General features: G+C 44.0%; 1 protein-coding gene across 4 annotated transcripts in view; it reads left to right on the top strand.

The window, feature by feature from the left end:
• Window positions 1-22,496, top strand: part of TP53BP2 (tumor protein p53 binding protein 2) — a 66,533-nt gene that overhangs the window by 6,959 nt on the left and 37,078 nt on the right. For 3 of the 4 annotated variants that reach the window (XM_052653745.1, XM_052653744.1, XM_052653742.1), the window contains exon 2: window positions 20,197-20,344. In XM_052653745.1, the coding sequence (XP_052509705.1) occupies window positions 20,197-20,344 (148 nt within the window). Of the gene's footprint in view, window positions 1-4,542; window positions 4,715-20,196; window positions 20,345-22,496 lie in introns of those variants that run through there. The other variant, XM_052653743.1, reaches the window with a different exon arrangement.

Genomic DNA, 22,496 nt, shown 5'->3' with positions numbered 1-22,496 from the left:
TGGAAATACACTGGGGACTGGTATGGAATGAAATCATATTAAATCAGTGATCTTCCTTCTTCCTCATTAACTTGCAGATTGTTTTGATGGCCTTTTGGGGACAAACATCTGTTCAGTAAGTGTGTAATGAGCATCCACTATATTCCAGGCACTGTTCTAAGTGCCATGGATACAGGAAAGAAGATGACAGTTTTCAAGGAGCTTACCTTTCCTGAAGCTTAGTGGGAGGCTTGGAGTGGGGAGGATATGGAAAGTAGAAACCAAACAAAAGGAGAGTTATGTAGGATTTAAACAGCATGCGACTAGGATGGCTGCTGTAGATTGGTGGTCAGGGAAGTGACATCTTGGCTGAGACCTGTGCAGATTTGTGGGAGGAGCAAAAAGCTATGACAAACCTAGACAGCGTATGAAAAAGCAGAGACATTACTTTGCTGACAAAGATCCGTATAGTCAAAGCTATGATTTTTCCAGTAGTTGTGTATGGATGTGAAAGTTGGACCATAATGAAGGCTGAGTGCCAAAGAATTGATGCTTTTGAACTGTAATACTGGAGAGGACTCTTGAGAGTCCCTTGAACTGCAGAGAGATCAAACAAGTCCATCCTAAAGGAAATCAACCCTGAGTATTCATTGGAAGGACTGATGCTGAAGCTGAAGATCCAATATTTTGGCCACCTGATGCGAACTGACTCATTGGAAAAGACCCTGATGCTGGGAAAGATTGAGGGCAGGAGGAGAAGGGGATGACAGCGGCTGAGATGGGTGGATGGTATCATTGACTCAACGGACATGATTTTGAGCAAACCCCGAGAGATAGTGATAGGGAAGCCTGGCGTGCTGCAGTCCGTGGGGTTGCAGAGTCGAACATGACTTAGTGACTGAACAACAACGTATCAAGTAGGCAGAATTCCCAGGGGCTGGTGCGAAGGCCTGGAGGAAGCAAGGGGGACTGTGAGGCCGGAGCTTAGTGGTTGGGAGCTAGTGATCGGAGCGGAGGTAGAGAAGTGCAGCGTGTAGGCTTTCCTGGGCCAGGGCGAAGAGTTTAGTTGGAAGGGATGTGACAGCCCCTGGAAAAGTTCTGAGGAGTAAAAGTGACGTAAATGGAGAGATTAGAAAAGAGGCCTCCATTGCTGTGTGAGAACAGATTGTCGAGGTGCCACAGCCAAAGAACTGGGAAAGGCGGGGGGAGCCTGACAGCCCTCGTGGTAGGAAGACAACGGAAAACCACCAAAGATGGATAAAAGCTTTATCATATACTGTGAGGGCCAGCAATTAGTGTGCACTTGCGGTGAACTCAGTCCATGCAGTGTGTGACTTGCTCTAGGCGTTCAGAAGCCCCAGGGATGAGAGAAGGGTTGATCTTACCCCAGGCTTGGGCATAAGATCAGGACAGGGATGGGTAGGGTTACTCCACGTCACAAGCTCCTCCTGTGAGACTCAAGAGAAACCAGGCTTGTGACATCCAGAGCTTTAGAGAAAGCCTGTCGCCGTGCGTGCACATCAGTTCCTTGCGGATGCCTTAACCCTACAAGTATTTTACAACAACTGTGCCTTCCACCCCGTGATCTTCTACTTTGGAAGCTTCAAGTGCTTTCACCTGCAAGTTCCTTCACTTAAAAAAAAAATCAGTGGTAATCTTCATTTTATTGACAGAGATACAGAACAGCCAATGACCTAGGAAACTGAAATCAGAGCTGACTTAAATTCTAGAAAGGGTCTCTTCCTGCCAGTGTTTTTCTGAACTACAGCAATATCTAGTTGCTAACTGCTAGCTATTGATAATTTGTGACATGTAGGTTATTACTGGGCTTCCCTGGTGGCTCTGATGGTTAAGAATCTGCCTGCAGTAGGGAGACCTGGGTTCGATTCCTGGGTTGGGAAGATCCCCTGGAAGAGGGCACGGCAACCCACTCTAGTATTCTTGCCTGGAGAATCCCCATGGACAGAGAAGTCTGGTGGGCTACAGTCCATGGAGTCACAGAGAGTCAGACACGACTGAGCGACTAAGCACAGCACAGGTTATTATTATTATTATTTTTCTTGTAATTTGTTGATCTGGAAAAGGGGACTATTTTGGATACTAATTTTATTTTAAAGTTAAATAGGATCCTTTCTCTGGTAGGTTTTGATCGCTGCTTTCGGTCGCTAAGAGACCTGGATGTTATCCTGCATTCCATCCGTTCTTCATTTTCTCCCATGACAGTTTCATCGCTATATCCTCCTCTAGCCCCTGGTACTCTTCTTCTGTGTCACCCCTTTCCTGCCTGGAAGGGGTGATCCTCTCCTTATTTATCTTCTTACCTTTACTGTCCTTCACCCCGTCAGTCCATCTCCACACTGCTTCCACAGTGATCTGAGATAGCATCTATCGCTTCCCCTGTCCAGAATTCTTCAAGACTGACTTGTATTACTTATAGCATACCAATATAATCTCCTTGCTAAGTCACTTCAGTCATGTCCGACTCTGTGCGACCCCATAGTCGGCAGCCCACCAGGCTCCCCCATCCTTGGGATCCTCCAGGCAAGAACACTGGAGTGGGTTGCCATTTCCTTCTCCAATGCATGAAAGTGAAAAGTGAAAGTGAAGTCACTCAGTCGTGTCTGACTCTTAGTGACCCCATGGACGGCAGCCTACCAGACTCCTCCGTCCATGGGATTTTCCAGGCAAGAGTACTGGAGTGGGGTGCCACTGCCTTCTCCCATAATCTCCTTAGCTAGATCCAAAGTTTCCTTATCATCTGGCCCAGTGGATTTCAGCCTTTTTTGTGTCCAGATACACTTGTAGAGTATTTGGCCTCTCAGTGGGGAAGGGAGGTGATTGAAAGACTCAAAACATGAAGCAAGTCAGCATTTCACACCCAGCACCCGCCGCGGAGGGAAAGTAAGTGGTGTGTGTGCTTCGTGCCTGTCTGAAGGGCAGCCCTCTTCGCCCTGCTGAGCTGGCCTGCCTTCAGGATTGCAGAGCAGTCAGGGAAGAAGATCTGCTCACCGCCTCCTTCATGCTCCCAAGGGACGCTGTGTTAGGCCTCTTGGTGGGGCCTGATGATCTGTTTTCCTCTAGCTGGCATTGAGTTGCTCCTGCTTGTATATTGACGTCCATCACCTGCTCTGTGCCGTCTGACCGGGCCGTGATTGTCAGTGTGGAATGAGTCGTGTATGTCCCGAGTTTCTGCAGCACGGCTGTGACTCAGGGGTTAAGGGGTGACCTGTTCCTTCTGTCTGACCTCCCACCTTCCTGTTTCAGCAGTTCCAGGGCTGCGTGATGGCAGAACGCCGGGTTTCCTCGCACCTCTGTGCCTTCACACGCGCCGTTTTTCTGCCTGGACAGCCCTCTTCCTGCTTGTCTGACTCATCCTACCCTTTTGGGTTCAGTAGTATTCCTTGAGAGGGGTGTGTTTTTTTTTTCCTGTTCTCACTGGACATCACCTGAACCTCCACCAGGAAGTTCTCCTGTTGGGTCACATGTTTGCGGGGCCCTGTGGCACTTTGTGCGGCTTGAGGGTGTGGCCCATCCTCTAGGCTTTGTGTTTCTAACACTGAGCACAGTGTTTGACACACAGTGGCATTTAATAAGTGTTGTTCGGGTGAATGAATGTTCTTTTTAATTTTCTTTGGGGAGGGCAGTGCTTGCCCATTTGAATATATGTCCGTTGTTGGGAGAAGTTTCACAGAGGTGAAATCTTTGAACATAGAGGACCTCTTCCGTAGCAGACTGCCAGGTAAAGGGAAAGAGCTAGAAGCAGTGGATTGGTTGTACTCAGGCCATCCTGCATGGATCTTAAAAATACGGTGCTTGCAGGGAGCTCTGCTCTAGGGAACTTTCCCCATGGGTCTGTAATGACCTGTATGAAAAAAGAATCTCAAAAAGAGTGGATATGTGTGTATATATAACAGATTCACTTTGCTGTACACCTGAAACTAATACAACATGGGAAATCAACTATACTCCAATAAAAATTGTTTAAAAATACAATGCTTAGTGAATAAAAGCAAAAGATAGAATGAAGTCTATAATGGTGCCTTTGTGTAAAATAAGACATGCTCCTAAGATAGCAGTGCTCAGCTTAGAAGAAAGCATACCAGGCAACATGAAGCTTATACAGAAGGGTTGAGGTAGGGATGGAGAATTAACTAGTCAAGTATATTTATTTAGTTCTTCTATTTTGTTGTTTGTTTATGGCAGACATTGAAAGCAAAGTAGCTTCAAGTGAGCGACTTTGATAGATATTTTGGAATTTGAAATCTTGCCTAAATCAGGCTTCTGGCATAGTTGAAAAGGAGAGAAAAGATTTCTTAGGTTATCCTAAAGTAAGCAGAATGCTTTGTTTTCTTCCCTTGAGACGTGGTCTGGCTCTGAGAAAACTCACTTTGAAGTTACACCACGAGGTCACGTATAAATGCTTATGCCTGATGACGTGAACACACTGTTCACATCTGTTTCCTGTTCACAGTCCCGTCGTCCGGGGAACTTTGAGTGTCTGAGCCACAGTATCGGTTCAGTTGAACAATCACATATTCAGATTGGCTGTGTGTCAGACAGATACTGAGATTGTGTTTTTCGGGGGAGGAGAAAAACTGAAAGGAAGCATTTGAGGACCAGAACTTCTGTACCAAAGGAATTTATAGACCAGTAAGACAGATAAGACCGGGATCCGGACAACTGTGGTGTGAACAGTCGTCTGAGAAGCAGAGAGAAAGCGTCCTTCTGGCTGGAGGTGCGTGTCTGTGGGAGGGACAGGGCTGGAGGCAATATTATGGTTTTGAATTATTCCAGAAAGCTTTTTGAGATTTCTCATTTGGTGATTTGAGGCTGTGACTGTGGAGCAGATAACTTCTATGTTTTAGGTCCTTATATTTCTTATAATTGATTGGAAATTTCTTATAATTGATTGGAAATTCCTTGAAATTAAAAATATGCAAAGATAAAATACCGCTGTATATGAATCTGATTTTTTTTAAAAATTGAAGTATAGTCGATGTACAGGTAAGTTACAGGTTTAAAAGTCTGTGAAGTTTTGATTGTCACCGGGTTAACCATTAACATTTTAACAGTTAATATACACTATACAGGTCAGTATGCACTGCTGTTAAGTACTGGTGAAAGAACTCATGCTGTAGTTCATTTACCCAGAAATTTAGTCTCATGTTACATCTCTGCTTATAAGCCCCAGTGCAGTGGTTCTCAAACTTCAGTGGGATTGCTGGGCCCTACCTCACGGTTTTCTGATTCAGGGGGTCTAGGTGGGGGCCTGAGACTTTCTGTTTCTGGCAAGTTCCCAGGCGATGCTGATACTGTTGGTCTGGGGACCATGCTTTGAGAACTACTCTAGTGATGTCCCTTATTCTTCAGCCTGCATCTCTTATACTTGATCTCAAGGCCCTACATCAGCTGTTTACCTGTCCGTCCTTGTTCATATGTGCCTATATTCCTGATACACTGGCCTTTTAAGTGGTCACGGCACAGACCAAGCCTGTTCCCATCTCAGGGTTGTTGCCCGGAATGTCTTCCCTGGATGTTTCAAGAGGCCGGCTCCTTTAGCCTGCGCCTCCCTCAAACGTGCTTAGCCACGTCCTGGCATCAGCTGCATCTTTCTCTATCACATCACCTTTTATTGTGCTCATTTATCAGCCTCTTCTCTCTCCCCTGAAGAATGCAGGCTTTCCCATTCACTGTGGGTGAATGAAAGATGTTGAAATCAACAAGAAGATGGGACTGAGAGGAAACCAAACCAGGAGCTCCTTTTGAATGACTGACGTTAATGAGAGAAGACTCTATGTCTCAGGGGAGGTGACTGCTCTCTGCTTCTGTAGATGAAGTGGTTATGTAATCAGACATCTTAAACCAGCTATTTTTCAGTATGTAATGAATTTTTTTTCCGCTGTTAAAGTAACCACTTCATATTTACTGTGTCATTTTTCTCAGAATGGTAGTTGTCTCAGAAAATGATTGTGTACTCTAGATGATCCTGAATGAATGGCTAGGAAATACCGTGTGTGGTGAACTTTTGTAACTGTTGAAATTTGTGTCATTGATTTCTAGATTCTACTCATTTGGTCTAGTGACCGAAGAAATAGTTTATGATATAAAGAAGTCCTTTGAATGTGATTTTATGGTTTTTCTTTCTTTCTAACAAATCCTTTCTATTTAAGAATTTTATTTAATTTTATTTAAAAAACTTTTTGGCCACACCATGCGGCCTGCAGAATCTTAGTTCACTGATGAGAGCTGGAATCCGTGCCCCCTGCTCTGGAAGCATGGAGTCTTTTTTTTTTTTTTTCTTTTAATTTATTTTTTAATTGGAGGAAAATTGCTTTACAATGTTGTGTTGGTTTTTACCATATGACAGCAGACATCAGCTATAATTACACATATATCACCTCCCTCTTGAGCCATCCTCCTCTCCGCGCATCCCATCCCTCTGGTCATCACAGAGCACCAGCCTGGGGTCCCTCTGTAACAGCTTTTCACCAGCTATCTGTTTTACACGTGATAGTGTATATATGTTGATGCTGCTTTCTCTGTTCATCCCGCTCTCTCTTCCCCCTCCTGCGTCCATGAGTCCATTCTCTACATCTGTGTCTCCTCCATTCCTTCCCTGTGGATAGGTTCATCAATACCATTTTTCTAGATTCCATATATATATGTGTTGATATACAATATTTGGTTTTCTTTTTCTGACCGACTTCACTCTGTATAACAGACTCTAGGTTCATCCACCTCACTAGAACTGACTCAAAGTGGTTCCTTCTGTGGCTGAGTGTAATATTCCATTGTTATATGTACCACGTCTTCTTTATCCATTCATCTCCAGAAGGACATAGAGGTTGAGAATTGAGGAATCTTAACCACTGAACCGACAGGGAAGTCCTGGATTTCTCTTTAAATAACTCACAGGTCTGATAGAAACTGATTGGCTGATGTTTAAAGTATTCCATGAGCAAAAGGCGGTACATTTAGTGAATATGTGGTATACTTAGTGTAGCAGTAGGTTTTAATATCATTGATCTTTAATGGAACATTAGTAGATGTGACCCATGGTAATTGATGAAGGTTTTATAAAGCCGTTTAATGGCCTCAGGAGTAAGCTCTGGGCAGGAGAGAAGGCACATAATAAGCTTCTGTCAGCAGTGATCATAGCGGTAGCAAGGTTGGACCGATCATCAGGGAGGCTGGAGAGTGTCTCTGAGGGCAAGGACTCAAAGACTTAGTGTCCCCGCTGCTCCTGAGGGAGACGTCACGGAGACCTCTGTCGGGATGCCCACTGAACTACTGGGGAGAGGCAGCAGGGTCGTCCAGGCTGGGGTGGCTGGGCAGCACACCCCCTGCAGAAGGAGGCAGCCCAGCCCACCCTTGGGATGGACCAAGTCCAAGTCAGGGAGCCAAGCAAGTCGCCTCGTGTTCTTGGTTCGTGGCCCCTGGAGCAGAGTTACCACGGGAGCAGATAGCGAGGTCTCTGAGGAGCAGGAGGCTGAAAATGCTGGAAGATTGGAATGATCTGCATCTCATTTCTGACCCCTTTCTCGGGTTGGAAGCCAGAGTTGGGCTGAATGGCTCTGTATGTTTGAGAGACTGAAAGAAGCTTTGGTTGTTGTTGCTGTTTCTTAGTCCCTTTCTATGTATGTTACTGTTAAGAGAGGTGTTTTTCTTGACCAGGTTATAGGAAGCCTAGTAGCAGCATCTTCTTCTAGAAGGTAGTCTGGGGTCTTCCTTCCTTCATTTCATTTCTGTCTCCATAGGGGAATTATTATATACAAAAATCATCTTGACTTTTCTCTAATCTCACTACTAACATTATTATCTGGTTGTCCCTGTGGTGAGTTTCCTGTGAGTTGTAAGATTGGGGAGGATTTATGTCACTGTTTTTATAGATTGTTCATTTTCCTCTAAAGGACAAATTTTTTTCTCATATATGAATATATATATATATTCCCCCCCCTTAGGTAAACCTAAGTGATTTGAGATTTTATAAATCAAAACTCTGACGCTTTTATTGCAAAGCTTAAATTCCTTTCTATGAGAAGGAACATCCTAACTCTTAGTTCTATTTTTCTTTCTGTGAAACTTCACATGGTTTTTCAGTCAAAGGAATAAATTTAGCCTCTGACACAAAGTAAATTTCTTATAAATGCCCTGGTCAGTTTTTTTTTTTTTTTAATTTCCTTTTGGAAAAGTCTTCCAAATTTTAATCTGAGGTAATTCCTCTTTGAAATGAGTCATCCTTGTATTAATAGCATAACTTTATAGTTACAGTGCATACATGTCCTGTTAAAATGGAACTCTTAAAAATAAATCTTTGATCTCTTCTTTTTTAATGAAAATTGTCTGTGACTTTGGATTTTTGGAAGGGCAAGCGTTCTTCAGACATGGCTTGGGCATGGATTACTGTGCAGAGCGTGTGGGGAGGCCTGGTGCAACTTAATGTAATGGTATTTGATCTTTCCCTGAATCTTTCTCTTCAGATTGATCACTTTAAGAATCAAATCTTATTTACTATTTTTAGGGAAATATTTTCACATTATCACAATTCGTATTGTGTTATGTATACTTCTAAATTGTACATTATTGTAAAACTATATTAACGTTGATATTTAAACAAATTTAAAGTGACGTCTATACCTGATCTCATGATACCAGATTTCTCTTATGTATTCTGTACAAGACAGTTCGTGTGCCTATATGTTTAACTTTTATTTTTTGGCTGTGCCATGCAGCAGGTGGGATTTTAGTTCCTTAACCCGGAATCAAACCTGCGCCCCCTGCAGTGAAAGTGGAGTCTTAACCCCTGGACCACCAGGGAAGTCCTATCCATATGTTTTAAATGGTTAAAATCTACAACTTAATATTACTAGTTTGTAACCTTATCTTACCATTTTCTAACACTGTACTTACAGTAGTTGGTACCTGGGTCATAGTCCTTCCAGCAACTACCCTTCCATGCTTAACTTATTGGATGTTAGTTTCCTATCTTACTGTTTATAGCTCCAACACCACAGTGAAAAATCTTCAGCCATTTACAGGTTTTCTTCATTTCAGTTATTTCTGTAAGAGTAATTCATGGGGTATACATAAATTTATGGGTTTTTATAACATGATACACTTTACTTTCCAAGTGTGATTTTTAACAATTTTTAGTACCATCATTATACCTTTGAATGAATCAGTCTCATCTCTGTTGGATTTTACCTTTTAATCACAGACTGATTTAATAGTTGTAAGTGATGCCTCATTGTTTTAATTTACATTTATTCTTCCCACTCCGTGTTTTACCTTTCGTATTGCCCTATGGTCTGTCCCTGAGAGCCTCTGCTCCTAAGTATATATTAGATTTGATGCTTACTGTTTTTTTAAAAACATGAAGTTCTTGATGTGCAAGTTGGGAAGAAGTGAGCAGTTCACGTCTCTGTCAATGGGAAGGGCTGACCTGGTATCAGGGGAAGAAAAGCCATCTCTTTTGTTCCATCCAAGCTAGACTCAGCATTTTCAGATACCCCAGCAATTTTTCGTTCTCACAGCTGCAGGTTCAGCTGTAAAAGCTGTTGTGTTGTTTTGATCTGATTATTGCTGTGCTCGTGATGAAAATAACTTACGTCACAAGTTCCCAGGAATACATTTGTGAGTCAGTGAGAATAACCAAGTTTCTCACAGTAGCCTCCCAGGCGATTTGACTCCAGGAAACTCCATTCTCCTTTCTTCCTTATGGGAAAGGATCTAAGGGAGTCATCTTTGTTTTCTTGAGAATATGGTGTTTTCAGAAATCTAAGGAGTCAGGAAAAGATGGCATTTTTAGAAGTAAGGTTACTATAGATTTTTATTTTTCTTTTTTATTATTTCCTTATGCATGCATGCTTGCTAAGCCGTTTCAGTTGTGTCCAACTCTTTGTGACCCTGTGGACTGTAGCTGGCCAGGCTCCTCTGTCCATGGGATTCTCCAGGCAAGAATGCTGGAGTGGGTTGCCATGCCCTGCTTCAGGGGGTCTTCCCTACCCAGGGATCCAGCCCACCTCTCTACTGTCTCCTCCGTTGGTAGGCAGGTTCTTTAGCCCTGGCGCCATCTGGGAGACCCAGAATTTCTTTCTTTATGCTTGCCATTAATTTATGCCTGTTTGCTGAAACCTCAGTCTGCCTCAGATCACATTCATCTTTCTCCTTTCTGAATTTTCATTTTACTTACAGCCCCACTCATGTAATTTGGTACTGCTCCTGCTAAGTTGCTTCAGTTGTGTCCAACTCTGTGCAACCCCATAGACAGCAGCCCACCAGGCTCCCCCGTCCCTGGGATTCTCCAGGCAAGAACACTGGAGTGGGTTGCCGTTTCCTTCTCCAATGCATGAAAGTGCAAGTGAAGTTGCTCAGTTGTGTCCGACTCTTAGCAACCCCATGGACTGCAGCCCACCAGGCTCCTCCGTCCGTGGGATTTTCCAGGCAAGAGTACTGGAGTGGGATGCCGTTTTGTTCTTAATTTGCTATTAAGGTTTTTTCATGAGTGAATTTTGTTTCCCTTAAGAGATTTTTATACCTGTCACATAGTAAGCATGTAGCGGGCATTTAAAATTGTGATCTAATTCATATACCATAAAATTCACCCTATAAAGTATGTAATTCAGTGTTTTTTTTTTTTTTTTTTGTTTTTGTTTTTAGTATGTTCACAGTGTTAACCACTGGTAATTCCAGAACATTTTCATCACCTTAGAGAAAAGCATCCTCTAGGGTTACACACTATTCCCCCTCCCCCCAACCCCTGGTAAACATTAATCTACTTTTAGTCTCTATGGATTTGAATATTGTGGTGGTTCTTTTTGTGCCTGACTTCTGTCACTTAGTATAGTGTTCTCAGAGTTCCTCTGTGTAGAATGCATCAGTACCTTATTCCTTTTATGGCTGAATAATATTTCATTCTAATGCAGTGGATGTTTAAGATGTATTTCTTTTGTGTGTGTGTATGTGTGTGTGTATTTGCAGGCTCAGTAATTGCGGCACACGGGCTTAGTTGCCTCACAGCACATGATACCTTAGTTCCCCTGACAAGGGCTCAAACCTGTGTCCCCTGCACTGGAAGGTGGATTCTTAACCACTGGACCACCAGAGAAGTTCCAAGATATATTTCTTGATTGTTAGATTTTAGTCCCTGGCTAAAGTTGAGGCAGTATGGTGACCCTAGAAAACAACATTGTCAGACAGATACTTGCCATATATATCACATAGCAAGGACCAGGTAATAAAAATGTTTGCCTTATTAATTTAATTATTGATTCTTTATCAGTTTTATTATCCAAGTGATGTTTAATCATTCTAGAAAGTTTAAGCATAGATTAAGTCCCCCCAAATTCATTTCATAATCTTACCACCAAACATTACTACTGTTAATTTGGTGAGGTCTTTTTTGTTTGTTTGTACTACATGTCTGTGTACACGTATTATATTTTTCCATTTGTATAGTGAAATATGGTGAATACTGTTTTGTAACAAAACAGCACATACCTGAGACATTCTTGAAAGTTTCGCTTTTTGTGCTTTTTCCTTCTGAAACGTTTTGGTAGTAGATGCTGAAAAGTTCACTAAGATTTAGCCGTTTTATTTTTTATCATTAAAGATCATGAATTTTTGGCCAAAATTATTATTTTCAGAAGGACTTCGTTGATAGAGTAGGTTAAAATTTTTTTCTTTAGTAAGTCTTCAACATGCTGATAAAACTGCCTCATCAAAATGAAATAAAAACAGCTTCATCTTTTGTTTTATTTTTTTGCGAATTAAATTACACTTCGAAGAGTGATCTTTTGTAGCACAGTCCACTTAGGAAACAAAGATAAAAAGAAAGTACAGTATTAAGAGCCTGTGTGCCTACTTTTTCTCAGGTTAGCATGATAGGTTAGTTTAACTAGCCTTTTCTTTTGACTTGACTCGCTTTTCTTTATATTTAAGAAATATGTATATTCTTTCCCAGTATGGTTTATCCCAGGAGATAAACCTGGAATATGGTTTATCTCTGTGCTCTAAGGAGGACCTTGCTCTCCATCCCTTGTAAATGTGATAGTTTGAATCTACTGACCCTGAACTCCCAGTCCATCCCTCTTCTCCCACCCAACTTAGCAACATCTTTTTATGTTGTAGTTGTTCCTTTTCCAAATAAAGTAAGAAAAGATATTCATTGAGAAAATGCCTGATATACTCCCTCTGTAAAATTTGGAACATTTATGAATTATCACAGTAAAGCCTATAATTGTGGGCAGATTATGATGAAAAGATTTTAAATTATAAGTGATATATAAATGCAAGGGGACATACTTAATGTCTATAAATTTAAGATGGGTGAAATGAGTTTAAATTGTTTATTTCAAGTGACGCGATGCCTTTTTGTTCTAATGGAAATTTTCTAGGGAGAAATGTGGCAGTTATAGGTTTCATGGCCACCAGGCGCAGCTGGGGCTGGTGGGTGGTCCCTCCCTCCCACCCCTTCTCTGGGATGGTCAGGAAGACACCTGTCCTCGGCTGCCCATCAGCTGTCACGCAGTCACGGCTCAAAGCCACCTCTTCCCAGCTGTATTGTTGTCACTGTGCTGTGGTGTCCAATTAAGAAATTGTCAAACTTGATAAACTATCTTTGTAACCTAAAAAGTAAGACAATCACTACAGCAAAGAAAGTGAGTGAAAATGGGACTGTGCTGGTTTAGCCAAGGTGCGCATGAAGGATTTGTGGGTTCTCCAGACACAGATTGCCCCCGGGCAGTGAGTACTGACCTAGGAGTAGACAGTGGCTGGAGATACAGAGCCAGCATCAGCAGCAGCATTCCCCCCTTGACTGAATCAGCCCCTCCGTTAAAATGCTCTGTAAAAACTCCGTGTTGAAATAAAGAAGAAACAAAGCGCCGCTTTTACTCTGTCTTCTTCCATCTGTGGCTCCATATTCTCCACCTTTTTTTCTTTTTTTTTTTGACTGCACCATGCAGTATATGGGATCTTAGTTCCCCGACCAGGGATCGACGTGCCCCCTACACTGAAAGTGCTGAGTTTTAACCACTGGCCTGCCAGGTAACTCCCTGTTTTCTCCATCTTTCTGTTCTGAGCCTCTGCATCCTTCCCTTGGGCTCTTAGCCTATCTCACACAGGCCTTCGACGTCATTCCTCAGACAACACTGGTCAAGGCATCCAGCAGCCTCCGTCTTGTGCAGCCTGGAGAACTGTCCTCATTCTCATTTCTAAGATCGCTTAGCTTTATTTGACTTAGCTGAGACACTGCTTTGCATGGTCTCTGGGATTACACACTCCTTTGTGTTTCTTTCCATTTTTTATGGATGGATCTTTTCTAATCCTTTACTGGGTCCCTGTCCTCTATGGGACTTCTGGATGAGGCCCCAGTCCTGTGGGCCCTTCCCTAATCTGTTCCTCCTTCCTCATAGTAAATGACACCACTGTTTACTCTGTTGCTTAGACACCAGATCTATGTTCATTCAATTTCAATGGTTGCATCCCACATTCTGTCCATTAGGCAAGTATGTTGACTCTACCTTCAAAATATTGCAGTCCAGCCATTTTTCACCACTTGCTGTTACCTGCAGTCTGTGCTACAATTATCTCTCATTTTATGTGCTGCATGTGTGCGTGCTAAGTCCCTCCAGTCGTGTCCGACTCTGTGACCCTATGGACTGTATCCCACCAGACTCCTCTGTCTGTGGGATTCTCCAGGCAAGAATACTGGAGTCAGTTGCCATACCCTCCTCCAGAGGGGAATCTTCCAGACCCAGGGATCGAACCCATATCCTTATGTCTCCCACATTGGTAGATGAGTTCTTTACCGCTGAGCCATCAGTGAAGCCCCTTTATGTGCTACATTTCCTCTTAATTGGTCTTCCATGCCTGCCTCTCTGTGGTCTATTCATATAGTAGCCAGAGTAATTAAAAAAAAAAAAAATGACTTCAGTCTGTTGAAAATCCTCCAGTGACTTCTTTTTTAAAAAGTTGAGAGATGATTTACATAACACCATTTTGAAGTATCCAATTCACTGGATTTTAGTATGTTTACAAGGTGGTACAACTATCACCACTAATTCCAGAACGTTCTCATCACCTCTAAAAGAAGCCCTGTACTTGTTAGCAGTCAGTCCCCCAGCCCCTGGCAACCACTAATCTAATCTTTTTGTCTCTAATGATTGGCCTCCAATGGCCTCTTAGATTAAAATCCAGATTCCTTGCTCCAGCCTTTGTGGGTCTTTGAACAATGGTTCTCGGTTTGCAGTTTCCAGAGCCACAGTATCAGCATCTCAAGGGAGCTTCTTAGAAATGCAGAATCTCTGTCCCCACCCCTGGTCTACTGAATCAGAATCTCTGAGGGTGGGGCCTTACCATCTGTGATGAATAACCCTCTGTTTGCACCACAGCTTGAGGACTCTGTGGCTTCTATGCATGATCTAGTCTCTTTGAGTTAATCTCCTATAATCCTTTCCTCTTGCTCACTCTGTCCGAGTGACCTTCCTCTTCCACAAATGTGACAAGCTTGATTCCTCCTTGGGGCCTTGACATTTGTTCTTCCCTCTGCTTGGGTTATTCTTTTCCTGCACCTCGTGTTCTCATTCTGTTTAGATTGTGGCTCAGGAGCCCTCTCTCACCATAGAGGGGTTGAAATCATTGAGTTTGCGGATGGAGCGGGGAAGCATCTTTTCCTTGCCTGTTTCCACCCTGCTTTGTGCCCCAGGAAGTTGACTTCTATAAAGGCATCAGTAGCCTCCCTTTCCATCCGACTTCTAGTTGGGTTTGTTCAGTGAGGAGGGGTAGCATGGATGACCTAATAAGAAGGAGGGAGCCAGGTTGGGGTATTTATTCCCCTGGAGTGGCTGTGTCCCTCTCCACACAGCACTCTCTGTCTCTCGTTCCGTACCATGTGTGCGGTAGTGGCTACTTAATAAAGATTATGTCTATATTAGAACTTAAACCATAAAATAGATAGCCTGTAAATCTTGCATGAATGAAAAGAATGTCGAAACAGAAGTAGGATGGCACAGCATGATACAAACTGAAGAGGAGAGGACACTAACTTCTGTCAGAGTGTATAGCTGTGCTGTATACTGCCTTCTATCAATACCTTTGGGAAACTTACTGTGAAAATAAATCAGAGGTGAATCTGTCAAGTGCAGTAACAGCTGAGGTATTTATTCATTCCTAAACACACACTTACTGTGTTTGTTACAAACCAGGCACAGTTCAAGGTACTAAGGATACCATATTGAACAGACAGAACCCTGGACCTCATGGACCGTCCATTCTAGCAGGGAAGACAGTAAAAGCAAGTGAAATAAATATAATCCATGATATGTTGGTCACTGTGCCAGGGAGAGGGAGGAGGTGGGGAAGAGCATGTGTGTGCATGTGCATATGTGGGTGCACACATGCGCGTGTTGAGGGTGGTGGTGGGATTTTAGGCAGGATGACCAGGGAAAGCCTCCCCGGGAAGGAAGTGGTTGTATCAAGACCCAGGGAGATGAGCGGCAGGCCGTGCTGGCACACAGGGAAGAACATTTGTCGGGGAAGGTCATCAAGAAGACGTGACTGCAGGCTCGACTTGCAAGCTGACCCAGGCACTTGGAGGCCATTCACCCACTTTCCTATCCTTGGAACGTGCCCTCCGCCTGCCTGCTGTCCCAGGCTCAAGCTGCCCAAGGATGCAGGCTGGAGACTGAACCCAGGGGGACCCTCGCCATAAGCTTTTACCACGCTGCTGGGCAGGGGTCGGGGAGCCACTGGCCCTGCAGCCCCCAAGAGCAGTCTCCTGAGCAAGCTGCCTTGCTTCCGGAAAGGCCAGTTGCCAGTCTGGAGTGGGCTGCCTGCCTTCCGTCTCTCCCGGCCCTCCGTGCCTGGCGCCAGTTTCAGAGTCCACCCCGGAAGCTCCGAGGTTTTGAGCCAACAACATGGCAGTCAGGAACAGGATGCGCAGGCTCCAGGGGGTGGGAGGCAAGGAGGAGGATGCTGGTGGAGCCAAGCTTGGAGGTCAGAAGGCCGTGAGGACTAGAGAGGGAGTGGGGACAGGTGGTCCCAGATCAGTTCATCCGAACGAAACTCCTGCTTTTCTCTCATCCCTTGCCTGCTGCTACCATAATCTCAGAGCGGAGCAAGCCTGGTTTTCCTCCTGAACTTGCTATGAATTGTTCATTTCACACCCCTGCGGCCCCCATACCCCTACATTCAGGCACCAGATCCAGTCTTTCTGTTGAATCTGTTCTTTCCCCCTCTGTCCATTGCCTTCATTCAGGTCCTCACTGAATTGCTACCTTCCAGGCTGTGGACTGTTGTGAAGAAGTTGGCTCTTGCTGTGACATCCAGTAAACACCCGAACTAAATGGCAGCTCTCAGGGAACTTAGGACTCTTATTTTGAAGACCAGGAGGCTGGGATTCAGAGAGGTGACATTACTTCCCTAATAATGATTAACAAGTCTGGGGTAAGACCCCAGATCTCCCACCTGGGCGTCAGGAGCAGCTCACCTTGCCGGCCTGGCCTTGGGGCACTCAGCTCAGAACGGTCACTCCAGAGCTGTCTTCAGGCCTGCCTGAATGGGGTCCACTCGCCACTCACACCAGTGTTAATCCTGTGGGGTTTTGGGGGGAAAGTGCAGTGATCTTAGAACACGTTTCTCATCCTTCATATCTATAATTTGCACTTTTAAATAAACAAAGCCGTTGTCTTCTAAAAAGTAAAACACCAGACCTCTATCCAAGTTTGGTTGTGTGCTTAGTCGCACAGTCGTGGTCGACTCTTTGTGACCCCGTGGCCTGTAGCCCACCAGGCTCCTCTGTCCATGGGGATTCTCCAGGCAAGAACACTGGAGTGGACTGCCTTGCCCTCCTCCTGGGAATTTTTACTGGGGTTAAATAGAGCATTTCCTAATATTCTTCTGCTATAAGGAACAGCTGAAAGAGTAGAGGACGGGTGAAGAACAGAATTGTACTCTCATCCTCTCATTTTAGTAGGCAGGATAAAGACTCTTTATAAATGAGTCTTTTGCTTCATTTATAGAGAAAGTAATATCTACTCTGCTTATCTGAGAGTTGATGTAAGTTTCTGAGATAATGTGTGTGAAAGGACTTTTTAAGATGACGTTTACCAGGTAAGGTGCTTTTATCTCAGGAAATAACCTCTTATTTGTTGATACAATATGTGTTTTGTATATATGGGTACTGAGTCGCTCAGTTGTGTCCGACTCTGCGATCCTTTGGACAGTAGCCCACCAGGCTCCTCTGTTCATGGGATTTTCCAGGCAAGAATATTGGAGTGGATTGCCATTTTCTCCTCCAGGGGATCTTCCTGACCTAAGGATCGAACTCTCATCTCCTGTGTCTGCTGCATTGAAGGCAGATTCTTTACCTGCTGAGTCATTGGGAAAGCCTGTTTTGTGTATATACAGTATATTAAATATTTCTATAGTTTGATAAATGCCTCTTAGTCTCATATTTACAATGAAAACAGTTCCTGTGTTTGAAGTGTTAAACTTCAGAGAAAGTTCTGATGTGGGTAGGGAGTATCCAGGAGGAGTACTCTTTAATACTAAAGTGTAGATTAGTTACACTGGTTACATGTGTTGTATATGTATCGAGACTCGCCCCAGGGTGGAAACCTGTGTTCATTTTGTGTAACAGTTTTAAAGTGCTGCCTTGTTGGCTGAGTTGAGGCCTAGAACTATGTATCTTTATATAGCACAGTTTATCAGAATGTGAAGAACCTGATACAGTTAGCTTGAAAGCTTCTGAACTCATGCTGACAAAGTTTGCAGTTTTGTTTTCATACATTTTTTTTTTTTGATAGCATCCACTGTAAAATTTGTTTCTGAGTTGCCTTCTAGCTGTAATGGGTTCCTGTCTGTTTTCCACTTTGGGGGGTTCCTTTCTGTGTTATACATGTTTCTGTGAGTTAAGAGCTTTAGCTGCAGAAGTGGAGACTTGGCTTACCTTGGGAAAGCATAGTTTTACTGCAGGGAGGAGCAGGGAAGCCCCGTGGGGCAGAGCTCACTGACCTAGGGGGCCTCCTTCTCTCGTGAGTGTTCTTCTCCCCTTACTCAAGCCAGATCCTTGAGGCGGCCAGTCTGCTGTTTTAGCCAGTTTCCATCATCATCCCTGGTCAGGTGCTGCCTCTCTCCTGCTGCCCGCCCCCCCCCCCCGCCCCCCCCCCCGCCACCCTCCAAAAAAGAAGAGCCTAATGCAACTCTCACTTCTGGGGTAGTGGGAGAGAGGTTTATGCTGGGTGAGACGCCATGTGACTGAGGGCAGGCACTGTGGCTTGTATGATATTCTTGTGTCGTTGCGATCACAGTGCAGATCCTACTCATTCTGCCTCTAAAACAAACAAACAAAAAAATTTGTTTGGCTGCGCCAGTTCTTAGTTGGCAGCGCAGGGCATCTCCATCTTCTTTTTGGCATGCGATATCTCTGGTTGTGGCGTGTGAACTCTTATTTGCGGTGTGTGGGATCTAGTTCTCTGGCCAGGGATTGAACCCAGGACTCCTCCTTTGAGAGCTTGGAATGTTAGCCACTAGACCACCAGGGAAATCCCCTTCTGTTCTGTTATAGCCTTAGAACCCAAACTCCTGCAGTGTTTGGCTTAGTCTCATTAATTCTTTTTACAGAATGTATACTGGTCCATCAAGTTCATGTTTCAAAGCCTTTGCATTTTCTTTCTTTGATAACAGTTATTTTCACAGAATATAAAGCTCACAGTGGAATGACACTTTCAGATTGTCTGTTTTGTTTACTTGTTTTAATCCTGATACTCATTAATCTGCCCAGAGTAAGTCCTCACTGAATGAATGAGCTTGTGGGTTTGCTGACTTGTGTTGTCATCAACAATTTGTTTGTTTATTCGCTCAGTTTTCTTCAGTGCTAGGAATTAACAACAGTTGTTTTTTGTTTGGTTGATTTTTTTGTTTTGTTATTTGATAGGTGTGAACACTTGAATTCTTAAGTGAAGTGAACTCACTCAGTCGTGTCCGACTCTTTGCGACCCCATGGACTATAGCCTACTACGCTCCTCCGTTCATGGGATTTTCCAGGCAAGAGTCCTGGAGTGTGGGTTGCCATTTCCTTCTTGAGAGGATCTTCCTGACCCAGGGATTGAACCCAGATCTCCCGCACTGTAGGCAGATGCAGTGTTTTTAATATACAGTATCTGTTTTTACCGGGAGGAAGACTGAGTTTTAGATTGAAATCTTCTTCTGGTCTGAGTGTTTATATACAAGGTCATCTCAGCTTTAGCACGACAGCCATTCATTTCTGCGTACAGCTTATTGATGAATACTTAAGCTTTTTAAAGATAATTTTGTTTATTTATTTTTATGTTTGGCTGTGCTGGGTCTTTGTGGCTGCACGGGCTTTTCTCTGGTTGCAGTGAGCAGGGGTTACTCTCGAGTTGCCGTGAGCGGGCTTCTCACTGGGGTGGCTTCTCTTGTGGAGCACGGGCTCTAGAGTGTGTGGGCTTCAGCAGCTGTGGCCTGTGGGCTCTAGAGCACAGGCTCTATAGCTACGCGTGGGGTTAGTTGCTCCGAGGCATGTGGGATCTTCCTGGATCTAGAATTGACAAGCGGATGCTTTCCCACTGAGCCATCACTGACTTATGCTTTAAAGTATGTATCTAATCTGATTAAAACATCTTAGATTTGAAAATATAATTGTTTGAACAAGTGATACATTGTACGTGGTATAAATATTAGATATCCCTCTGAGTTCTGTTCCCTTTTCCCATCCCCACCTTCAGCAGCCACACATGTTTTGTTTATGTATCCTTCCCGAAAGAGACTTTGCTCAATTAAGCATGTGTTTGTGTGATCATCATCTCCTGATCATACTCACAGGGCTGATGGGAGAATCTCTTTGTAGTATGGGCCTGGCACATCATACTAAGAACTACAGAAGTCTTGGTAAACAAATGACATAAATAAAATGTCAGAGGAAGATTTAACTTGACCTTTTGTGTGCCCTGATCCGTTTACTGTGCGCCAGGGATCCCCAAGGGTTCTTCAGGCGCAGCTGATGAAGGAGGGCAGGGGCCATCAGCAAAGCTCCGGATCCCTCTTCGCCTTGGGCTTGGAGATAGCCAGATGGTCCTGTTGTCCATTTGCATTTCAGTTAAGACAGTCGGGGAGAGGAATCTAAAGTAAGTGAGAAGTGACCAGCGCCAGTGTAGATGGTACTGATAACCCTTGTGTCTCTCCTTCTGTTTCCAGATGTTTCTTACTGTGTACCTCAGCAACAATGAGCAGCACTTCACAGAAGTCCCTGTCACTCCGGAAACCATCTGCAGAGACGTGGTGGACTTGTGCAAAGAACCCGGCGAGAGTGATTGCCACCTGGCCGAAGTGTGGTGTGGTTCTGGTACATCTTCTTCAGCAGTGCCATCTTTGTTATCAGTTTTAGGGAGGGCAGTGTGTGCCTTTCATGTTTATCCACAGAGAAACTGGAGAATAGGGTGTCTATCAGAGAGAGTGCTTTCACTCCAGTTTAGTTGCCTCCTCCAAAGTCTTTTTTTTTCCTTTTTTAATATTTATTTTGACTACGCTGGATCCCAGTGCGACACTTGGGCTCTTTAGTTGTGGCATGTCGTCGTATCTAGCTCCCTGACCAAGGAAGGAATCTGGGCACCCTCCCCCCCGCCGCCCCGTATTGGGAGCATGGAGTCGTAGCCGTCGAACCACCTGGGAAGCTCCTCCAAAGTCGTCTTGCTGTTTTCTTTTTCTGCAGTACATCATAGACACTACAGTATTAAAGGTCAAAGGATAGGCAGCTGATACACGGGGTGGAAGCTTCTGGGGGTGTTAGGGTACAATGTCTGTGCTCAGAAGTGTTTTGGGTATGCTTAGGTGGTTTCACTTCATTAGAAATTTGAGGCATTCTGAGCCATTCTGATTGTTTTGCCGTCTGTGAGTCTTTGGAGGTTTTTAGAGAGAGCTCTTTGGTATTGAGTTACTATGGTGGCAGGAGGCAGTGGTGAAATCATAGTCATTATTTTAAGCCTTGAGGTCGATCCCTTACTTAGTTCTTTGGAGCCCTGAAATGGGACAGCCTGGTTTCTCTGTGGCCCTTTAGGAGTTTGTAGATGGAGAAGTAATCTTTCATGAGTTCTGCTCTGTTCCTGTACAGCTTGGGTGAGCCCTTACTGTTTCCTTTTTCTCCCCTTTGGTGCAGTTTGTCTAAGTGCAAGTTTCCCACTGTGTTCACTGCATTCACACCGTTCATGGGTGTGTGACTTCAGCTAACACCCTCTGCTTCCCCGGCAAGTCTTCTTAATCATCTTCGGTTGATTTTCCTACAGCTGGGTGTTCAGGAAGACTTCCTTCACTCTCCTTGAGCTGCTCACTTCACATAGGAACTAGATTAGACCATTTTCGTAAAGAAACCCAAGTGATCCTTTCTGCAAAAAAAGAATTAAATTTATTTGACTGCGCCAGGTTTTGGTTGCACCATGCGGGCTTTTCCTTCGATCTTCCTGTGGCACGCAAGATCTTTTAGTTTTTTTCGGCATATGGGATTTAGTTCCTGACCAGGGATCGGACCTGAGCCTCCAACATTGGTAGCATGGAGTCTTGGCCACTGGACCACCAGGAAAGCCCCCCTAAGGGATCCTTACTAAATGAAAATTTGATAGTTTGACTTTCTTGTTTTAACTTTTTTATTCTACTTAGGATAAAATCCAGAGTCTTGATTTTAGACTGTGAGGTCTTTGATGTCATCTGGTACCATTTTCCTCCTTGCTCACCTCTTGCAGGTTTTTTATGTTCCTGGATAAATGAAGGTGTTTCCTACCTCAGAGCCACTGGTGCCAGCTGCTCCTTCTGCACTCCCAGATTTTGTTGTTGCTGGTTCCTTCTGGTCATTTGGATTGTAGCTAACACGTTGGCTCTTCAGAGATGTTTCTCCTGAGCTTCCCACTAAAGCAGGCACGAGGTTCTCTATGACGTCATCCTGGTTTGATCCTGTGCATGAGACGTGTCTGTTTGGTTTGTGTGTGTGTGTTTATTAATCTGCTGCCTCTTTAATCCCCATAGCCTCACACACAGGCACGAGAATGTAAACTCCTTAAGAGTGGGGACCTGCTTGTCTCGTTCCTAGCTGTGTCCTAGCTCAGAGGGAGTGCTCAGTAAATGTTTACTGAAAGAATAAACGAGCTTCTAGCTGCTCTGGTGGCCTCCCTGCATTCTGCAAATAACTTGCCCAAAGTGAAGTGATTGAGAACACGCTCTGTGAGCTCCTCCCCCGGTGCTTACCTCAGGTTCCTCTGGATGTGTGCCTACCCTTCTTTCTGACTTTCTTCCTTTGCCAAGGCTCATCCTCTCCCTTGAAACTCTTGATTCCACTGTTTCCCTTTCCTCTTTAGTATCTTGCTCATTTGAGTTCAGTAGCCCTTGCTATGTAATGAGGATGTTTAAAGGATTTTCTTTCTTCTAATTTTTTTAATTAAAAAAAAAGACCACATGAATGGATGGATTCTTTTTTGTAAGGCAAATAATACAAATGGAGTGGAAATCTC

This window comes from Budorcas taxicolor, chromosome 16 (genome assembly GCF_023091745.1).
Source record: "Budorcas taxicolor isolate Tak-1 chromosome 16, Takin1.1, whole genome shotgun sequence".
In the NCBI taxonomy this organism is placed as follows: domain Eukaryota; kingdom Metazoa; phylum Chordata; class Mammalia; order Artiodactyla; family Bovidae; genus Budorcas; species Budorcas taxicolor.
This window is presented reverse-complemented; position numbering and strand designations above follow the sequence as displayed.